This window comes from Copadichromis virginalis, linkage group LG16, assembly GCF_057382275.1.
Source record: "Copadichromis virginalis isolate Kocher_CV1m ecotype Utaka linkage group LG16, C_Virginalis_male_GT1.1, whole genome shotgun sequence".
Taxonomy (NCBI): Eukaryota; Metazoa; Chordata; class Actinopteri; order Cichliformes; family Cichlidae; genus Copadichromis; species Copadichromis virginalis.
This window is the reverse complement of record NC_140633.1, coordinates 34,060,935-34,078,656: the sequence shown is the minus strand read 5'-3', so window position 1 is coordinate 34,078,656 and position 17,722 is coordinate 34,060,935. Positions and strand designations below refer to the sequence as shown.

The 17,722-nt window shown below is 45.0% G+C and overlaps 6 protein-coding genes across 11 annotated transcripts in view; all 6 read left to right on the top strand.

The window, feature by feature from the left end:
- The window catches only part of LOC146691177 (collagen alpha-3(VI) chain-like), a 105,214-nt gene that overhangs the window by 22,358 nt on the left and 65,134 nt on the right, over positions 1–17,722 (top strand). The gene's annotated exons all lie outside the window — the stretch shown is intronic.
- Positions 6–3,922, top strand: LOC146691195 (collagen alpha-3(VI) chain-like). 3 transcript variants are annotated; one of them, XM_085434463.1, is made up of 3 exons: positions 634–1,391; positions 1,613–2,212; positions 2,467–3,084. In XM_085434463.1, the coding sequence occupies exons 1-3, from the start codon at positions 869–871 to the stop codon at positions 3,081–3,083; spliced, it is 1,740 nt and encodes a 579-aa protein (XP_085290589.1). In that variant the 5' UTR covers positions 634–868; the 3' UTR covers position 3,084. The 3 variants fall into 3 exon arrangements, with proteins under 3 accessions (XP_085290591.1, XP_085290589.1, XP_085290590.1); XM_085434465.1 differs by lacking the exons at positions 1,613–2,212; positions 2,467–3,084 and adding an exon at positions 6–543 and having other exon boundaries at positions 798–1,499; XM_085434464.1 differs by lacking the exons at positions 634–1,391; positions 1,613–2,212 and adding an exon at positions 3,282–3,922 and having other exon boundaries at positions 2,303–3,060.
- Positions 5,890–8,227, top strand: LOC146691194 (collagen alpha-3(VI) chain-like). Its single transcript, XM_085434466.1, has 3 exons — positions 5,890–6,412; positions 6,672–7,271; positions 7,526–8,227. Exons 1-3 carry the CDS (start codon positions 5,890–5,892, stop codon positions 8,140–8,142), a joined length of 1,740 nt encoding a protein of 579 aa, XP_085290592.1. The 3' UTR covers positions 8,143–8,227.
- On the top strand, positions 8,421–10,673 carry LOC146691193 (collagen alpha-3(VI) chain-like). Its single transcript, XM_085434478.1, has 3 exons — positions 8,421–8,943; positions 9,218–9,802; positions 10,057–10,673. Exons 1-3 carry the CDS (start codon positions 8,421–8,423, stop codon positions 10,671–10,673), a joined length of 1,725 nt encoding a protein of 574 aa, XP_085290604.1.
- LOC146691192 (collagen alpha-3(VI) chain-like) lies at positions 10,951–14,062 on the top strand. Of its 2 annotated transcripts, XM_085434476.1 has the most exons (3): positions 11,810–12,332; positions 12,607–13,191; positions 13,446–14,062. In XM_085434476.1, the coding sequence occupies exons 1-3, from the start codon at positions 11,810–11,812 to the stop codon at positions 14,060–14,062; spliced, it is 1,725 nt and encodes a 574-aa protein (XP_085290602.1). The 2 variants fall into 2 exon arrangements, with proteins under 2 accessions (XP_085290603.1, XP_085290602.1); XM_085434477.1 differs by lacking the exons at positions 12,607–13,191; positions 13,446–14,062 and adding an exon at positions 10,951–11,473 and having other exon boundaries at positions 11,733–12,373.
- LOC146691191 (collagen alpha-3(VI) chain-like) lies at positions 14,340–17,451 on the top strand. 2 transcript variants are annotated; one of them, XM_085434480.1, is made up of 3 exons: positions 15,199–15,721; positions 15,996–16,580; positions 16,835–17,451. In XM_085434480.1, the coding sequence occupies exons 1-3, from the start codon at positions 15,199–15,201 to the stop codon at positions 17,449–17,451; spliced, it is 1,725 nt and encodes a 574-aa protein (XP_085290606.1). The 2 variants fall into 2 exon arrangements, with proteins under 2 accessions (XP_085290607.1, XP_085290606.1); XM_085434481.1 differs by lacking the exons at positions 15,996–16,580; positions 16,835–17,451 and adding an exon at positions 14,340–14,862 and having other exon boundaries at positions 15,122–15,762.

Below are 17,722 nucleotides of genomic sequence, written 5' to 3'. Positions count from 1 at the left end.
CTAGAAGTGGATTCCCAGCTATGAGAGACTTTGTCCAAAAACAAGTAGACACACTCAGTGTGGATGATGGCAAAGACCGTGTGTCGGTTGTTCAGTACAGCAGCGATCCAGCCGTCCAGTTCTATCTGAACACGTACACCACAAAAAGAGAGGTCCTTGACAGTGTCAGAGGTTTGAGGCACAAAGGCGGACGACCCCTCAACACTGGAGCAGCTCTCCGGTACTTGAGGGATAACGTCTTCACGGCCTCTGCCGGAAGCAGGCGGCCCTCAGGAGTTCCGCAGGTCCTAATATTGATCACTGGTGGAAGATCATTTGACAGTATTGATGAACCAGCCTCTGCTCTCAAACAGCTGGGTGTCTTGACCATTGCAATTGGAACCCGAGGCTCTGACCCCAGAGAACTTCAGACCATAACTGGCGAGCCCAGTTATGCTCTATCTGTGTCTGAACTTACTGACCTACCCAAAGTGCAACAGCAACTTGAGTCCTCTGTGGAAGCTGCAGTTTTTGAAGTCACCCCAGAATTACCAACCGTAATTGGTACGTTGTCAGACACATCCTGTTGCTTGCTCCAAAAGTTATTAATTTTAGCTACAGTGAGGAAAAGCAAATAAATGAATGTGATGTGTGTATAGGTTTTTTGTGCATTTCAAACCAGTTGGTAGCATGCTGTGGTCTTTCTAAAACAGAAGTAGGCCAGGCTAGTGTTGTTAAAATATTAGTGTGCCAGTGAAAGATAATCTCACAAGCTTTGTGAAAGGTTTTCATTTTTTTGTCCTACTGTCTTTTCTCAGCTTCACGTGACAGAAAAGATATTGTATTCCTTCTGGATGGTTCTGATGGCACAAGGAATGGCTTTCCTGCCATGCGTGATTTTGTAGAGAGAGTGGTGGAGAAAATCAATGTGGGAGAAAACAAAGACCATGTCTCTGTGGTCCAGTACAGCAGAGAACCAGAGGTCCATTTCTATCTGAACACATATACCACAAGGGAGGATGTGGTGGACTCGGTCAGAGGGCTTAGACACAGAGGAGGAAGACCCCTAAACACTGGGGCAGCTCTCCAATACGTCAGAGACAACGTCTTTACAAACTCCTCTGGAAGTAGACGCCTGCAGGGTGTCCCACAGATATTGATCTTACTAACTGGGGGAAGGTCTTTTGACAATGTAGATAGCCCAGCCTCAGCTCTCAAACAGCAGGGCATTTATGTGATTGGCATTGGAACTAGGACCTCAGATGCTAGAGAGCTGCAGAAAATATCATATGAGCCCAGTTATGCTCTGTCAGTGTCCGAGTTCACTGACCTTCCCAGTGTCCAAGAACAGCTCTCTTCTGTAATGAGCAAAGTGATAGTGAGGGCCACGCCCATGACACCAACAGTGACCGGTAAGAACGTGACTCCTTTGTAATCTCCAGTATCATGGTAGGAAACAGTGTGAAAAGAAACCAAATGTGATTTGCTGTGTTCAGTTAGCTAGTGGATTGTCTTTTTTTTTTTTTAAATAGTTGTGCTTGCGAAGAAAGAGTTCAATTTCAAGATGTTTCTCTTTAGATGCAAAATATTTGATTGACCAAGTTAAACATATGGTAAATCTCATGTCTCTTAGTGGTCAGACAGCCAGCAGGAAGGGATGTGGTGTTTTTGCTGGATGGATCTGATGCTACTAGAAGTGGATTCCCAGCTATGAGAGACTTTGTCCAAAAACAAGTAGACACACTCAGTGTGGATGATGGCAAAGACCGTGTGTCGGTTGTTCAGTACAGCAGCGATCCAGCCGTCCAGTTCTATCTGAACACGTACACCACAAAAAGAGAGGTCCTTGACAGTGTCAGAGGTTTGAGGCACAAAGGCGGACGACCCCTCAACACTGGAGCAGCTCTCCGGTACTTGAGGGATAACGTCTTCACGGCCTCTGCCGGAAGCAGGCGGCCCTCAGGAGTTCCGCAGGTCCTAATATTGATCACTGGTGGAAGATCATTTGACAGTATTGATGAACCAGCCTCTGCTCTCAAACAGCTGGGTGTCTTGACCATTGCAATTGGAACCCGAGGCTCTGACCCCAGAGAACTTCAGACCATAACTGGCGAGCCCAGTTATGCTCTATCTGTGTCTGAACTTACTGACCTACCCAAAGTGCAACAGCAACTTGAGTCCTCTGTGGAAGCTGCAGTTTTTGAAGTCACCCCAGAATTACCAACCGTAATTGGTACGTTGTCAGACACATCCTGTTGCTTGCTCCAAAAGTTATTAATTTTAGCTACAGTGAGGAAAAGCAAATAAATGAATGTGATGTGTGTATAGGTTTTTTGTGCATTTCAAACCAGTTGGTAGCATGCTGTGGTCTTTCTAAAACAGAAGTAGGCCAGGCTAGTGTTGTTAAAATATTAGTGTGCCAGTGAAAGATAATCTCACAAGCTTTGTGAAAGGTTTTCATTTTTTTGTCCTACTGTCTTTTCTCAGCTTCACGTGACAGAAAAGATATTGTATTCCTTCTGGATGGTTCTGATGGCACAAGGAATGGCTTTCCTGCCATGCGTGATTTTGTAGAGAGAGTGGTGGAGAAAATCAATGTGGGAGAAAACAAAGACCATGTCTCTGTGGTCCAGTACAGCAGAGAACCAGAGGTCCATTTCTATCTGAACACATATACCACAAGGGAGGATGTGGTGGACTCGGTCAGAGGGCTTAGACACAGAGGAGGAAGACCCCTAAACACTGGGGCAGCTCTCCAATACGTCAGAGACAACGTCTTTACTAACTCCTCTGGAAGTAGACGCCTGCAGGGTGTCCCACAGATATTGATCTTACTAACTGGGGGAAGGTCTTTTGACAATGTAGATAGCCCAGCCTCAGCTCTCAAACAGCAGGGCATTTATGTGATTGGCATTGGAACTAGGACCTCAGATGCTAGAGAGCTGCAGAAAATATCATATGAGCCCAGTTATGCTCTGTCAGTGTCCGAGTTCACTGACCTTCCCAGTGTCCAAGAACAGCTCTCTTCTGTAATGAGCAAAGTGATAGTGAGGGCCACGCCCATGACACCAACAGTGACCGGTAAGAACGTGACTCCTTTGTAATCTCCAGTATCATAGTAGGAAACAGTGTGAAAAGAAACCAAATGTGATTTGCTGTGTTCAGTTAGCTAGTGGATTGTCTTTTTTTTTTTTTAAATAGTTGTGCTTGCGAAGAAAGAGTTCAATTTCAAGATGTTTCTCTTTAGATGCAAAATATTTGATTGACCAAGTTAAACATATGGTAAATCTCATGTCTCTTAGTGGTCAGACAGCCAGCAGGAAGGGATGTGGTGTTTTTGCTGGATGGATCTGATGCTACTAGAAGTGGATTCCCAGCTATGAGAGACTTTGTCCAAAAACAAGTAGACACACTCAGTGTGGATGATGGCAAAGACCGTGTGTCGGTTGTTCAGTACAGCAGCGATCCAGCCGTCCAGTTCTATCTGAACACGTACACCACAAAAAGAGAGGTCCTTGACAGTGTCAGAGGTTTGAGGCACAAAGGCGGACGACCCCTCAACACTGGAGCAGCTCTCCGGTACTTGAGGGATAACGTCTTCACGGCCTCTGCCGGAAGCAGGCGGCCATCAGGAGTTCCGCAGGTCCTAATATTGATCACTGGTGGAAGATCATTTGACAGTATTGATGAACCAGCCTCTGCTCTCAAACAGCTGGGTGTCTTGACCATTGCAATTGGAACCCGAGGCTCTGACCCCAGAGAACTTCAGACCATAACTGGCGAGCCCAGTCATGCTGTATCTGTGTCTGAGTTCACTGACCTTCCCAATGTTCAAGAACAGCTCTCTTCTGTAATGAGCACAGTGCCAATGAGGGTCACACCTTTGACCCCAACAGTAACTGGTAAGAACATGACCCATCTTCAAAGTCCAGTATCATTGTAGGAAACAGTGTGAAAAGAAATCATTTGGTTTTGCTGTGTTTAATCAGCCAGTGGATTGTTTTTCCTTTTTTTTTTTGTTCTGTTTTCGTTTTTGTTTTTTGTTTTTTTTATAAAATAGTTGTGGTTGTAAAAAAAGAGTTCACTTTTACCATGGTGCTTTTTAGCTGCAAAATATTTGATTGACCAAGTTAAACATATGGTAAATCTCATGTCTCTTAGTGGTCAGACAGCCAGCAGGAAGGGATGTGGTGTTTTTGCTGGATGGATCTGATGCTACTAGAAGTGGATTCCCAGCTATGAGAGACTTTGTCCAAAAACAAGTAGACACACTCAGTGTGGATGATGGCAAAGACCGTGTGTCGGTTGTTCAGTACAGCAGCGATCCAGCCGTCCAGTTCTATCTGAACACGTACACCACAAAAAGAGAGGTCCTTGACAGTGTCAGAGGTTTGAGGCACAAAGGCGGACGACCCCTCAACACTGGAGCAGCTCTCCGGTACTTGAGGGATAACGTCTTCACGGCCTCTGCCGGAAGCAGGCGGCCCTCAGGAGTTCCGCAGGTCCTAATATTGATCACTGGTGGAAGATCATTTGACAGTATTGATGAACCAGCCTCTGCTCTCAAACAGCTGGGTGTCTTGACCATTGCAATTGGAACCCGAGGCTCTGACCCCAGAGAACTTCAGACCATAACTGGCGAGCCCAGTTATGCTCTATCTGTGTCTGAACTTACTGACCTACCCAAAGTGCAACAGCAACTTGAGTCCTCTGTGGAAGCTGCAGTTTTTGAAGTCACCCCAGAATTACCAACCGTAATTGGTACGTTGTCAGACACATCCTGTTGCTTGCTCCAAAAGTTATTAATTTTAGCTACAGTGAGGAAAAGCAAATAAATGAATGTGATGTGTGTATAGGTTTTTTGTGCATTTCAAACCAGTTGGTAGCATGCTGTGGTCTTTCTAAAACAGAAGTAGGCCAGGCTAGTGTTGTTAAAATATTAGTGTGCCAGTGAAAGATAATCTCACAAGCTTTGTGAAAGGTTTTCATTTTTTTGTCCTACTGTCTTTTCTCAGCTTCACGTGACAGAAAAGATATTGTATTCCTTCTGGATGGTTCTGATGGCACAAGGAATGGCTTTCCTGCCATGCGTGATTTTGTAGAGAGAGTGGTGGAGAAAATCAATGTGGGAGAAAACAAAGACCATGTCTCTGTGGTCCAGTACAGCAGAGAATCAGAGGTCCATTTCTATCTGAACACATATACCACAAGGGAGGATGTGGTGGACTCGGTCAGAGGGCTTAGACACAGAGGAGGAAGACCCCTAAACACTGGGGCAGCTCTCCAATATGTCAGAGACAACGTCTTTACAAACTCCTCTGGAAGTAGACGCCTGCAGGGTGTCCCACAGATATTGATCTTACTAACTGGGGGAAGGTCTTTTGACAATGTAGATAGCCCAGCCTCAGCTCTCAAACAGCAGGGCATTTATGTGATTGGCATTGGAACTAGGACCTCAGATGCTAGAGAGCTGCAGAAAATATCATATGAGCCCAGTTATGCTCTGTCAGTGTCCGAGTTCACTGACCTTCCCAGTGTCCAAGAACAGCTCTCTTCTGTAATGAGCAAAGTGATAGTGAGGGCCACGCCCATGACACCAACAGTGACCGGTAAGAACGTGACTCTTTTGTAATCTCCAGTATCATGGTAGGAAACAGTGTGAAAAGAAACCAAATGTGATTTGCTGTGTTCAGTTAGCTAGTGGATTGTCTTTTTTTTTTTTTTTTAAATAGTTGTGCTTGCGAAGAAAGAGTTCAATTTCAAGATGTTTCTCTTTAGCTGCAAAATATTTGATTGACCAAGTTAAACATATGGTAAATCTCATGTCTCTTAGTGGTCAGACAGCCAGCAGGAAGGGATGTGGTGTTTTTGCTGGATGGATCTGATGCTACTAGAAGTGGATTCCCAGCTATGAGAGACTTTGTCCAAAAACAAGTAGACACACTCAGTGTGGATGATGGCAAAGACCGTGTGTCGGTTGTTCAGTACAGCAGCGATCCAGCCGTCCAGTTCTATCTGAACACGTACACCACAAAAAGAGAGGTCCTTGACAGTGTCAGAGGTTTGAGGCACAAAGGCGGACGACCCCTCAACACTGGAGCAGCTCTCCGGTACTTGAGGGATAACGTCTTCACGGCCTCTGCCGGAAGCAGGCGGCCATCAGGAGTTCCGCAGGTCCTAATATTGATCACTGGTGGAAGATCATTTGACAGTATTGATGAACCAGCCTCTGCTCTCAAACAGCTGGGTGTCTTGACCATTGCAATTGGAACCCGAGGCTCTGACCCCAGAGAACTTCAGACCATAACTGGCGAGCCCAGTCATGCTGTATCTGTGTCTGAGTTCACTGACCTTCCCAATGTTCAAGAACAGCTCTCTTCTGTAATGAGCACAGTGCCAATGAGGGTCACACCTTTGACCCCAACAGTAACTGGTAAGAACATGACCCATCTTCAAAGTCCAGTATCATTGTAGGAAACAGTGTGAAAAGAAATCATTTGGTTTTGCTGTGTTTAATCAGCCAGTGGATTGTTTTTCCTTTTTTTTTTTGTTCTGTTTTCGTTTTTGTTTTTTGTTTTTTTTATAAAATAGTTGTGGTTGTAAAGAAAGAGTTCACTTTTACCATGGTGCTTTTTAGCTGCAAAATATTTGATTGACCAAGTTAAACATATGGTAAATCTCATGTCTCTTAGTGGTCAGACAGCCAGCAGGAAGGGATGTGGTGTTTTTGCTGGATGGATCTGATGCTACTAGAAGTGGATTCCCAGCTATGAGAGACTTTGTCCAAAAACAAGTAGACACACTCAGTGTGGATGATGGCAAAGACCGTGTGTCGGTTGTTCAGTACAGCAGCGATCCAGCCGTCCAGTTCTATCTGAACACGTACACCACAAAAAGAGAGGTCCTTGACAGTGTCAGAGGTTTGAGGCACAAAGGCGGACGACCCCTCAACACTGGAGCAGCTCTCCGGTACTTGAGGGATAACGTCTTCACGGCCTCTGCCGGAAGCAGGCGGCCCTCAGGAGTTCCGCAGGTCCTAATATTGATCACTGGTGGAAGATCATTTGACAGTATTGATGAACCAGCCTCTGCTCTCAAACAGCTGGGTGTCTTGACCATTGCAATTGGAACCCGAGGCTCTGACCCCAGAGAACTTCAGACCATAACTGGCGAGCCCAGTTATGCTCTATCTGTGTCTGAACTTACTGACCTACCCAAAGTGCAACAGCAACTTGAGTCCTCTGTGGAAGCTGCAGTTTTTGAAGTCACCCCAGAATTACCAACCGTAATTGGTACGTTGTCAGACACATCCTGTTGCTTGCTCCAAAAGTTATTAATTTTAGCTACAGTGAGGAAAAGCAAATAAATGAATGTGATGTGTGTATAGGTTTTTTGTGCATTTCAAACCAGTTGGTAGCATGCTGTGGTCTTTCTAAAACAGAAGTAGGCCAGGCTAGTGTTGTTAAAATATTAGTGTGCCAGTGAAAGATAATCTCACAAGCTTTGTGAAAGGTTTTCATTTTTTTGTCCTACTGTCTTTTCTCAGCTTCACGTGACAGAAAAGATATTGTATTCCTTCTGGATGGTTCTGATGGCACAAGGAATGGCTTTCCTGCCATGCGTGATTTTGTAGAGAGAGTGGTGGAGAAAATCAATGTGGGAGAAAACAAAGACCATGTCTCTGTGGTCCAGTACAGCAGAGAATCAGAGGTCCATTTCTATCTGAACACATATACCACAAGGGAGGATGTGGTGGACTCGGTCAGAGGGCTTAGACACAGAGGAGGAAGACCCCTAAACACTGGGGCAGCTCTCCAATACGTCAGAGACAACGTCTTTACAAACTCCTCTGGAAGTAGACGCCTGCAGGGTGTCCCACAGATATTGATCTTACTAACTGGGGGAAGGTCTTTTGACAATGTAGATAGCCCAGCCTCAGCTCTCAAACAGCAGGGCATTTATGTGATTGGCATTGGAACTAGGACCTCAGATGCTAGAGAGCTGCAGAAAATATCATATGAGCCCAGTTATGCTCTGTCAGTGTCCGAGTTCACTGACCTTCCCAGTGTCCAAGAACAGCTCTCTTCTGTAATGAGCAAAGTGATAGTGAGGGCCACGCCCATGACACCAACAGTGACCGGTAAGAACGTGACTCCTTTGTAATCTCCAGTATCATGGTAGGAAACAGTGTGAAAAGAAACCAAATGTGATTTGCTGTGTTCAGTTAGCTAGTGGATTGTCTTTTTTTTTTTTTTTTAAATAGTTGTGCTTGCGAAGAAAGAGTTCAATTTCAAGATGTTTCTCTTTAGCTGCAAAATATTTGATTGACCAAGTTAAACATATGGTAAATCTCATGTCTCTTAGTGGTCAGACAGCCAGCAGGAAGGGATGTGGTGTTTTTGCTGGATGGATCTGATGCTACTAGAAGTGGATTCCCAGCTATGAGAGACTTTGTCCAAAAACAAGTAGACACACTCAGTGTGGATGATGGCAAAGACCGTGTGTCGGTTGTTCAGTACAGCAGCGATCCAGCCGTCCAGTTCTATCTGAACACGTACACCACAAAAAGAGAGGTCCTTGACAGTGTCAGAGGTTTGAGGCACAAAGGCGGACGACCCCTCAACACTGGAGCAGCTCTCCGGTACTTGAGGGATAACGTCTTCACGGCCTCTGCCGGAAGCAGGCGGCCATCAGGAGTTCCGCAGGTCCTAATATTGATCACTGGTGGAAGATCATTTGACAGTATTGATGAACCAGCCTCTGCTCTCAAACAGCTGGGTGTCTTGACCATTGCAATTGGAACCCGAGGCTCTGACCCCAGAGAACTTCAGACCATAACTGGCGAGCCCAGTCATGCTGTATCTGTGTCTGAGTTCACTGACCTTCCCAATGTTCAAGAACAGCTCTCTTCTGTAATGAGCACAGTGCCAATGAGGGTCACACCTTTGACCCCAACAGTAACTGGTAAGAACATGACCCATCTTCAAAGTCCAGTATCATTGTAGGAAACAGTGTGAAAAGAAATCATTTGGTTTTGCTGTGTTTAATCAGCCAGTGGATTGTTTTTCCTTTTTTTTTTTGTTCTGTTTTCGTTTTTGTTTTTTGTTTTTTTTATAAAATAGTTGTGGTTGTAAAGAAAGAGTTCACTTTTACCATGGTGCTTTTTAGCTGCAAAATATTTGATTGACCAAGTTAAACATATGGTAAATCTCATGTCTCTTAGTGGTCAGACAGCCAGCAGGAAGGGATGTGGTGTTTTTGCTGGATGGATCTGATGCTACTAGAAGTGGATTCCCAGCTATGAGAGACTTTGTCCAAAAACAAGTAGACACACTCAGTGTGGATGATGGCAAAGACCGTGTGTCGGTTGTTCAGTACAGCAGCAATCCAGCCGTCCAGTTCTATCTGAACACGTACACCACAAAAAGAGAGGTCCTTGACAGTGTCAGAGGTTTGAGGCACAAAGGCGGACGACCCCTCAACACTGGAGCAGCTCTCCGGTACTTGAGGGATAACGTCTTCACGGCCTCTGCCGGAAGCAGGCGGCCCTCAGGAGTTCCGCAGGTCCTAATATTGATCACTGGTGGAAGATCATTTGACAGTATTGATGAACCAGCCTCTGCTCTCAAACAGCTGGGTGTCTTGACCATTGCAATTGGAACCCGAGGCTCTGACCCCAGAGAACTTCAGACCATAACTGGCGAGCCCAGTCATGCTGTATCTGTGTCTGAACTTACTGACCTACCCAAAGTGCAACAGCAACTTGAGTCCTCTGTGGAAGCTGCAGTTTTTGAAGTCACCCCAGAATTACCAACCGTAATTGGTACGTTGTCAGACACATCCTGTTGCTTGCTCCAAAAGTTATTAATTTTAGCTACAGTGAGGAAAAGCAAATAAATGAATGTGATGTGTGTATAGGTTTTTTGTGCATTTCAAACCAGTTGGTAGCATGCTGTGGTCTTTCTAAAACAGAAGTAGGCCAGGCTAGTGTTGTTAAAATATTAGTGTGCCAGTGAAAGATAATCTCACAAGCTTTGTGAAAGGTTTTCATTTTTTTGTCCTACTGTCTTTTCTCAGCTTCACGTGACAGAAAAGATATTGTATTCCTTCTGGATGGTTCTGATGGCACAAGGAATGGCTTTCCTGCCATGCGTGATTTTGTAGAGAGAGTGGTGGAGAAAATCAATGTGGGAGAAAACAAAGACCATGTCTCTGTGGTCCAGTACAGCAGAGAACCAGAGGTCCATTTCTATCTGAACACATATACCACAAGGGAGGATGTGGTGGACTCGGTCAGAGGGCTTAGACACAGAGGAGGAAGACCCCTAAACACTGGGGCAGCTCTCCAATACGTCAGAGACAACGTCTTTACAAACTCCTCTGGAAGTAGACGCCTGCAGGGTGTCCCACAGATATTGATCTTACTAACTGGGGGAAGGTCTTTTGACAATGTAGATAGCCCAGCCTCAGCTCTCAAACAGCAGGGCATTTATGTGATTGGCATTGGAACTAGGACCTCAGATGCTAGAGAGCTGCAGAAAATATCATATGAGCCCAGTTATGCTCTGTCAGTGTCCGAGTTCACTGACCTTCCCAGTGTCCAAGAACAGCTCTCTTCTGTAATGAGCAAAGTGATAGTGAGGGCCACGCCCATGACACCAACAGTGACCGGTAAGAACGTGACTCTTTTGTAATCTCCAGTATCATAGTAGGAAACAGTGTGAAAATAAACCAAATGTGATTTGCTGTGTTCAGTTAGCTAGTGGATTGTCTTTTTTTTTTTTTTTAAATAGTTGTGCTTGCGAAGAAAGAGTTCAATTTCAAGATGTTTCTCTTTAGCTGCAAAATATTTGATTGACCAAGTTAAACATATGGTAAATCTCATGTCTCTTAGTGGTCAGACAGCCAGCAGGAAGGGATGTGGTGTTTTTGCTGGATGGATCTGATGCTACTAGAAGTGGATTCCCAGCTATGAGAGACTTTGTCCAAAAACAAGTAGACACACTCAGTGTGGATGATGGCAAAGACCGTGTGTCGGTTGTTCAGTACAGCAGCGATCCAGCCGTCCAGTTCTATCTGAACACGTACACCACAAAAAGAGAGGTCCTTGACAGTGTCAGAGGTTTGAGGCACAAAGGCGGACGACCCCTCAACACTGGAGCAGCTCTCCGGTACTTGAGGGATAACGTCTTCACGGCCTCTGCCGGAAGCAGGCGGCCATCAGGAGTTCCGCAGGTCCTAATATTGATCACTGGTGGAAGATCATTTGACAGTATTGATGAACCAGCCTCTGCTCTCAAACAGCTGGGTGTCTTGACCATTGCAATTGGAACCCGAGGCTCTGACCCCAGAGAACTTCAGACCATAACTGGCGAGCCCAGTCATGCTGTATCTGTGTCTGAGTTCACTGACCTTCCCAATGTTCAAGAACAGCTCTCTTCTGTAATGAGCACAGTGCCAATGAGGGTCACACCTTTGACCCCAACAGTAACTGGTAAGAACATGACCCATCTTCAAAGTCCAGTATCATTGTAGGAAACAGTGTGAAAAGAAATCATTTGGTTTTGCTGTGTTTAATCAGCCAGTGGATTGTTTTTCCTTTTTTTTTTTGTTCTGTTTTCGTTTTTGTTTTTTGTTTTTTTTATAAAATAGTTGTGGTTGTAAAGAAAGAGTTCACTTTTACCATGGTGCTTTTTAGCTGCAAAATATTTGATTGACCAAGTTAAACATATGGTAAATCTCATGTCTCTTAGTGGTCAGACAGCCAGCAGGAAGGGATGTGGTGTTTTTGCTGGATGGATCTGATGCTACTAGAAGTGGATTCCCAGCTATGAGAGACTTTGTCCAAAAACAAGTAGACACACTCAGTGTGGATGATGGCAAAGACCGTGTGTCGGTTGTTCAGTACAGCAGCGATCCAGCCGTCCAGTTCTATCTGAACACGTACACCACAAAAAGAGAGGTCCTTGACAGTGTCAGAGGTTTGAGGCACAAAGGCGGACGACCCCTCAACACTGGAGCAGCTCTCCGGTACTTGAGGGATAACGTCTTCACGGCCTCTGCCGGAAGCAGGCGGCCATCAGGAGCTCCGCAGGTCCTAATATTGATCACTGGTGGAAGATCATTTGACAGTATTGATGAACCAGCCTCTGCTCTCAAACAGCTGGGTGTCTTGACCATTGCAATTGGAACCCGAGGCTCTGACCCCAGAGAACTTCAGACCATAACTGGCGAGCCCAGTCATGCTGTATCTGTGTCTGAGTTCACTGACCTTCCCAATGTTCAAGAACAGCTCTCTTCTGTAATGAGCACAGTGCCAATGAGGGTCACACCTTTGACCCCAACAGTAACTGGTAAGAACATGACCCATCTTCAAAGTCCAGTATCATTGTAGGAAACAGTGTGAAAAGAAATCATTTGGTTTTGCTGTGTTTAATCAGCCAGTGGATTGTTTTTCCTTTTTTTTTTTGTTCTGTTTTCGTTTTTGTTTTTTGTTTTTTTTATAAAATAGTTGTGGTTGTAAAGAAAGAGTTCACTTTTACCATGGTGCTTTTTAGCTGCAAAATATTTGATTGACCAAGTTAAACATATGGTAAATCTCATGTCTCTTAGTGGTCAGACAGCCAGCAGGAAGGGATGTGGTGTTTTTGCTGGATGGATCTGATGCTACTAGAAGTGGATTCCCAGCTATGAGAGACTTTGTCCAAAAACAAGTAGACACACTCAGTGTGGATGATGGCAAAGACCGTGTGTCGGTTGTTCAGTACAGCAGCGATCCAGCCGTCCAGTTCTATCTGAACACGTACACCACAAAAAGAGAGGTCCTTGACAGTGTCAGAGGTTTGAGGCACAAAGGCGGACGACCCCTCAACACTGGAGCAGCTCTCCGGTACTTGAGGGATAACGTCTTCACGGCCTCTGCCGGAAGCAGGCGGCCATCAGGAGCTCCGCAGGTCCTAATATTGATCACTGGTGGAAGATCATTTGACAGTATTGATGAACCAGCCTCTGCTCTCAAACAGCTGGGTGTCTTGACCATTGCAATTGGAACCCGAGGCTCTGACCCCAGAGAACTTCAGACCATAACTGGCGAGCCCAGTCATGCTGTATCTGTGTCTGAACTTACTGACCTACCCAAAGTGCAACAGCAACTTGAGTCCTCTGTGGAAGCTGCAGTTTTTGAAGTCACCCCAGAATTACCAACCGTAATTGGTACGTTGTCAGACACATCCTGTTGCTTGCTCCAAAAGTTATTAATTTTAGCTACAGTGAGGAAAAGCAAATAAATGAATGTGATGTGTGTATAGGTTTTTTGTGCATTTCAAACCAGTTGGTAGCATGCTGTGGTCTTTCTAAAACAGAAGTAGGCCAGGCTAGTGTTGTTAAAATATTAGTGTGCCAGTGAAAGATAATCTCACAAGCTTTGTGAAAGGTTTTCATTTTTTTGTCCTACTGTCTTTTCTCAGCTTCACGTGACAGAAAAGATATTGTATTCCTTCTGGATGGTTCTGATGGCACAAGGAATGGCTTTCCTGCCATGCGTGATTTTGTAGAGAGAGTGGTGGAGAAAATCAATGTGGGAGAAAACAAAGACCATGTCTCTGTGGTCCAGTACAGCAGAGAACCAGAGGTCCATTTCTATCTGAACACATATACCACAAGGGAGGATGTGGTGGACTCGGTCAGAGGGCTTAGACACAGAGGAGGAAGACCCCTAAACACTGGGGCAGCTCTCCAATACGTCAGAGACAACGTCTTTACAAACTCCTCTGGAAGTAGACGCCTGCAGGGTGTCCCACAGATATTGATCTTACTAACTGGGGGAAGGTCTTTTGACAATGTAGATAGCCCAGCCTCAGCTCTCAAACAGCAGGGCATTTATGTGATTGGCATTGGAACTAGGACCTCAGATGCTAGAGAGCTGCAGAAAATATCATATGAGCCCAGTTATGCTCTGTCAGTGTCCGAGTTCACTGACCTTCCCAGTGTCCAAGAACAGCTCTCTTCTGTAATGAGCAAAGTGATAGTGAGGGCCACGCCCATGACACCAACAGTGACCGGTAAGAACGTGACTCTTTTGTAATCTCCAGTATCATAGTAGGAAACAGTGTGAAAATAAACCAAATGTGATTTGCTGTGTTCAGTTAGCTAGTGGATTGTCTTTTTTTTTTTTTTTAAATAGTTGTGCTTGCGAAGAAAGAGTTCAATTTCAAGATGTTTCTCTTTAGCTGCAAAATATTTGATTGACCAAGTTAAACATATGGTAAATCTCATGTCTCTTAGTGGTCAGACAGCCAGCAGGAAGGGATGTGGTGTTTTTGCTGGATGGATCTGATGCTACTAGAAGTGGATTCCCAGCTATGAGAGACTTTGTCCAAAAACAAGTAGACACACTCAGTGTGGATGATGGCAAAGACCGTGTGTCGGTTGTTCAGTACAGCAGCGATCCAGCCGTCCAGTTCTATCTGAACACGTACACCACAAAAAGAGAGGTCCTTGACAGTGTCAGAGGTTTGAGGCACAAAGGCGGACGACCCCTCAACACTGGAGCAGCTCTCCGGTACTTGAGGGATAACGTCTTCACGGCCTCTGCCGGAAGCAGGCGGCCATCAGGAGTTCCGCAGGTCCTAATATTGATCACTGGTGGAAGATCATTTGACAGTATTGATGAACCAGCCTCTGCTCTCAAACAGCTGGGTGTCTTGACCATTGCAATTGGAACCCGAGGCTCTGACCCCAGAGAACTTCAGACCATAACTGGCGAGCCCAGTCATGCTGTATCTGTGTCTGAGTTCACTGACCTTCCCAATGTTCAAGAACAGCTCTCTTCTGTAATGAGCACAGTGCCAATGAGGGTCACACCTTTGACCCCAACAGTAACTGGTAAGAACATGACCCATCTTCAAAGTCCAGTATCATTGTAGGAAACAGTGTGAAAAGAAATCATTTGGTTTTGCTGTGTTTAATCAGCCAGTGGATTGTTTTTCCTTTTTTTTTTTGTTCTGTTTTCGTTTTTGTTTTTTGTTTTTTTTATAAAATAGTTGTGGTTGTAAAGAAAGAGTTCACTTTTACCATGGTGCTTTTTAGCTGCAAAATATTTGATTGACCAAGTTAAACATATGGTAAATCTCATGTCTCTTAGTGGTCAGACAGCCAGCAGGAAGGGATGTGGTGTTTTTGCTGGATGGATCTGATGCTACTAGAAGTGGATTCCCAGCTATGAGAGACTTTGTCCAAAAACAAGTAGACACACTCAGTGTGGATGATGGCAAAGACCGTGTGTCGGTTGTTCAGTACAGCAGCGATCCAGCCGTCCAGTTCTATCTGAACACGTACACCACAAAAAGAGAGGTCCTTGACAGTGTCAGAGGTTTGAGGCACAAAGGCGGACGACCCCTCAACACTGGAGCAGCTCTCCGGTACTTGAGGGATAACGTCTTCACGGCCTCTGCCGGAAGCAGGCGGCCATCAGGAGCTCCGCAGGTCCTAATATTGATCACTGGTGGAAGATCATTTGACAGTATTGATGAACCAGCCTCTGCTCTCAAACAGCTGGGTGTCTTGACCATTGCAATTGGAACCCGAGGCTCTGACCCCAGAGAACTTCAGACCATAACTGGCGAGCCCAGTCATGCTGTATCTGTGTCTGAGTTCACTGACCTTCCCAATGTTCAAGAACAGCTCTCTTCTGTAATGAGCACAGTGCCAATGAGGGTCACACCTTTGACCCCAACAGTAACTGGTAAGAACATGACCCATCTTCAAAGTCCAGTATCATTGTAGGAAACAGTGTGAAAAGAAATCATTTGGTTTTGCTGTGTTTAATCAGCCAGTGGATTGTTTTTCCTTTTTTTTTTTGTTCTGTTTTCGTTTTTGTTTTTTGTTTTTTTTATAAAATAGTTGTGGTTGTAAAGAAAGAGTTCACTTTTACCATGGTGCTTTTTAGCTGCAAAATATTTGATTGACCAAGTTAAACATATGGTAAATCTCATGTCTCTTAGTGGTCAGACAGCCAGCAGGAAGGGATGTGGTGTTTTTGCTGGATGGATCTGATGCTACTAGAAGTGGATTCCCAGCTATGAGAGACTTTGTCCAAAAACAAGTAGACACACTCAGTGTGGATGATGGCAAAGACCGTGTGTCGGTTGTTCAGTACAGCAGCGATCCAGCCGTCCAGTTCTATCTGAACACGTACACCACAAAAAGAGAGGTCCTTGACAGTGTCAGAGGTTTGAGGCACAAAGGCGGACGACCCCTCAACACTGGAGCAGCTCTCCGGTACTTGAGGGATAACGTCTTCACGGCCTCTGCCGGAAGCAGGCGGCCATCAGGAGCTCCGCAGGTCCTAATATTGATCACTGGTGGAAGATCATTTGACAGTATTGATGAACCAGCCTCTGCTCTCAAACAGCTGGGTGTCTTGACCATTGCAATTGGAACCCGAGGCTCTGACCCCAGAGAACTTCAGACCATAACTGGCGAGCCCAGTTATGCTCTATCTGTGTCTGAACTTACTGACCTACCCAAAGTGCAACAGCAACTTGAGTCCTCTGTGGAAGCTGCAGTTTTTGAAGTCACCCCAGAATTACCAACCGTAATTGGTACGTTGTCAGACACATCCTGTTGCTTGCTCCAAAAGTTATTAATTTTAGCTACAGTGAGGAAAAGCAAATAAATGAATGTGATGTGTGTATAGGTTTTTTGTGCATTTCAAACCAGTTGGTAGCATGCTGTGGTCTTTCTAAAACAGAAGTAGGCCAGGCTAGTGTTGTTAAAATATTAGTGTGCCAGTGAAAGATAATCTCACAAGCTTTGTGAAAGGTTTTCATTTTTTTGTCCTACTGTCTTTTCTCAGCTTCACGTGACAGAAAAGATATTGTATTCCTTCTGGATGGTTCTGATGGCACAAGGAATGGCTTTCCTGCCATGCGTGATTTTGTAGAGAGAGTGGTGGAGAAAATCAATGTGGGAGAAAACAAAGACCATGTCTCTGTGGTCCAGTACAGCAGAGAATCAGAGGTCCATTTCTATCTGAACACATATACCACAAGGGAGGATGTGGTGGACTCGGTCAGAGGGCTTAGACACAGAGGAGGAAGACCCCTAAACACTGGGGCAGCTCTCCAATACGTCAGAGACAACGTCTTTACAAACTCCTCTGGAAGTAGACGCCTGCAGGGTGTCCCACAGATATTGATCTTACTAACTGGGGGAAGGTCTTTTGACAATGTAGATAGCCCAGCCTCAGCTCTCAAACAGCAGGGCATTTATGTGATTGGCATTGGAACTAGGACCTCAGATGCTAGAGAGCTGCAGAAAATATCATATGAGCCCAGTTATGCTCTGTCAGTGTCCGAGTTCACTGACCTTCCCAGTGTCCAAGAACAGCTCTCTTCTGTAATGAGCAAAGTGATAGTGAGGGCCACGCCCATGACACCAACAGTGACCGGTAAGAACGTGACTCTTTTGTAATCTCCAGTATCATAGTAGGAAACAGTGTGAAAAGAAACCAAATGTGATTTGCTGTGTTCAGTTAGCTAGTGGATTGTCTTTTTTTTTTTTTTAAATAGTTGTGCTTGCGAAGAAAGAGTTCAATTTCAAGATGTTTCTCTTTAGCTGCAAAATATTTGATTGACCAAGTTAAACATATGGTAAATCTCATGTCTCTTAGTGGTCAGACAGCCAGCAGGAAGGGATGTGGTGTTTTTGCTGGATGGATCTGATGCTACTAGAAGTGGATTCC

Excerpts from the sequence above, each read along its gene's own strand:
- LOC146691195 (XM_085434463.1), top strand. The coding sequence starts at position 869 with ATGCGTGATTTTGTAGAGAGAGTGGTGGAGAAAATCAATGTGGGAGAA. Across the intron at positions 1,392-1,612 it reads CATGACACCAACAGTGACCG|TGGTCAGACAGCCAGCAGGA; the intron begins GTAAGAACGTGA and ends CATGTCTCTTAG. Across the intron at positions 2,213-2,466 it reads AGAATTACCAACCGTAATTG|CTTCACGTGACAGAAAAGAT; the intron begins GTACGTTGTCAG and ends GTCTTTTCTCAG.
- LOC146691192 (XM_085434476.1), top strand. The coding sequence starts at position 11,810 with ATGAGAGACTTTGTCCAAAAACAAGTAGACACACTCAGTGTGGATGAT. Across the intron at positions 12,333-12,606 it reads TTTGACCCCAACAGTAACTG|CAGGAAGGGATGTGGTGTTT; the intron begins GTAAGAACATGA and ends TCAGACAGCCAG. Across the intron at positions 13,192-13,445 it reads AGAATTACCAACCGTAATTG|CTTCACGTGACAGAAAAGAT; the intron begins GTACGTTGTCAG and ends GTCTTTTCTCAG.
- LOC146691194 (XM_085434466.1), top strand. The coding sequence starts at position 5,890 with ATGAGAGACTTTGTCCAAAAACAAGTAGACACACTCAGTGTGGATGAT. Across the intron at positions 6,413-6,671 it reads TTTGACCCCAACAGTAACTG|TGGTCAGACAGCCAGCAGGA; the intron begins GTAAGAACATGA and ends CATGTCTCTTAG. Across the intron at positions 7,272-7,525 it reads AGAATTACCAACCGTAATTG|CTTCACGTGACAGAAAAGAT; the intron begins GTACGTTGTCAG and ends GTCTTTTCTCAG.
- LOC146691193 (XM_085434478.1), top strand. The coding sequence starts at position 8,421 with ATGAGAGACTTTGTCCAAAAACAAGTAGACACACTCAGTGTGGATGAT. Across the intron at positions 8,944-9,217 it reads TTTGACCCCAACAGTAACTG|CAGGAAGGGATGTGGTGTTT; the intron begins GTAAGAACATGA and ends TCAGACAGCCAG. Across the intron at positions 9,803-10,056 it reads AGAATTACCAACCGTAATTG|CTTCACGTGACAGAAAAGAT; the intron begins GTACGTTGTCAG and ends GTCTTTTCTCAG.
- LOC146691191 (XM_085434480.1), top strand. The coding sequence starts at position 15,199 with ATGAGAGACTTTGTCCAAAAACAAGTAGACACACTCAGTGTGGATGAT. Across the intron at positions 15,722-15,995 it reads TTTGACCCCAACAGTAACTG|CAGGAAGGGATGTGGTGTTT; the intron begins GTAAGAACATGA and ends TCAGACAGCCAG. Across the intron at positions 16,581-16,834 it reads AGAATTACCAACCGTAATTG|CTTCACGTGACAGAAAAGAT; the intron begins GTACGTTGTCAG and ends GTCTTTTCTCAG.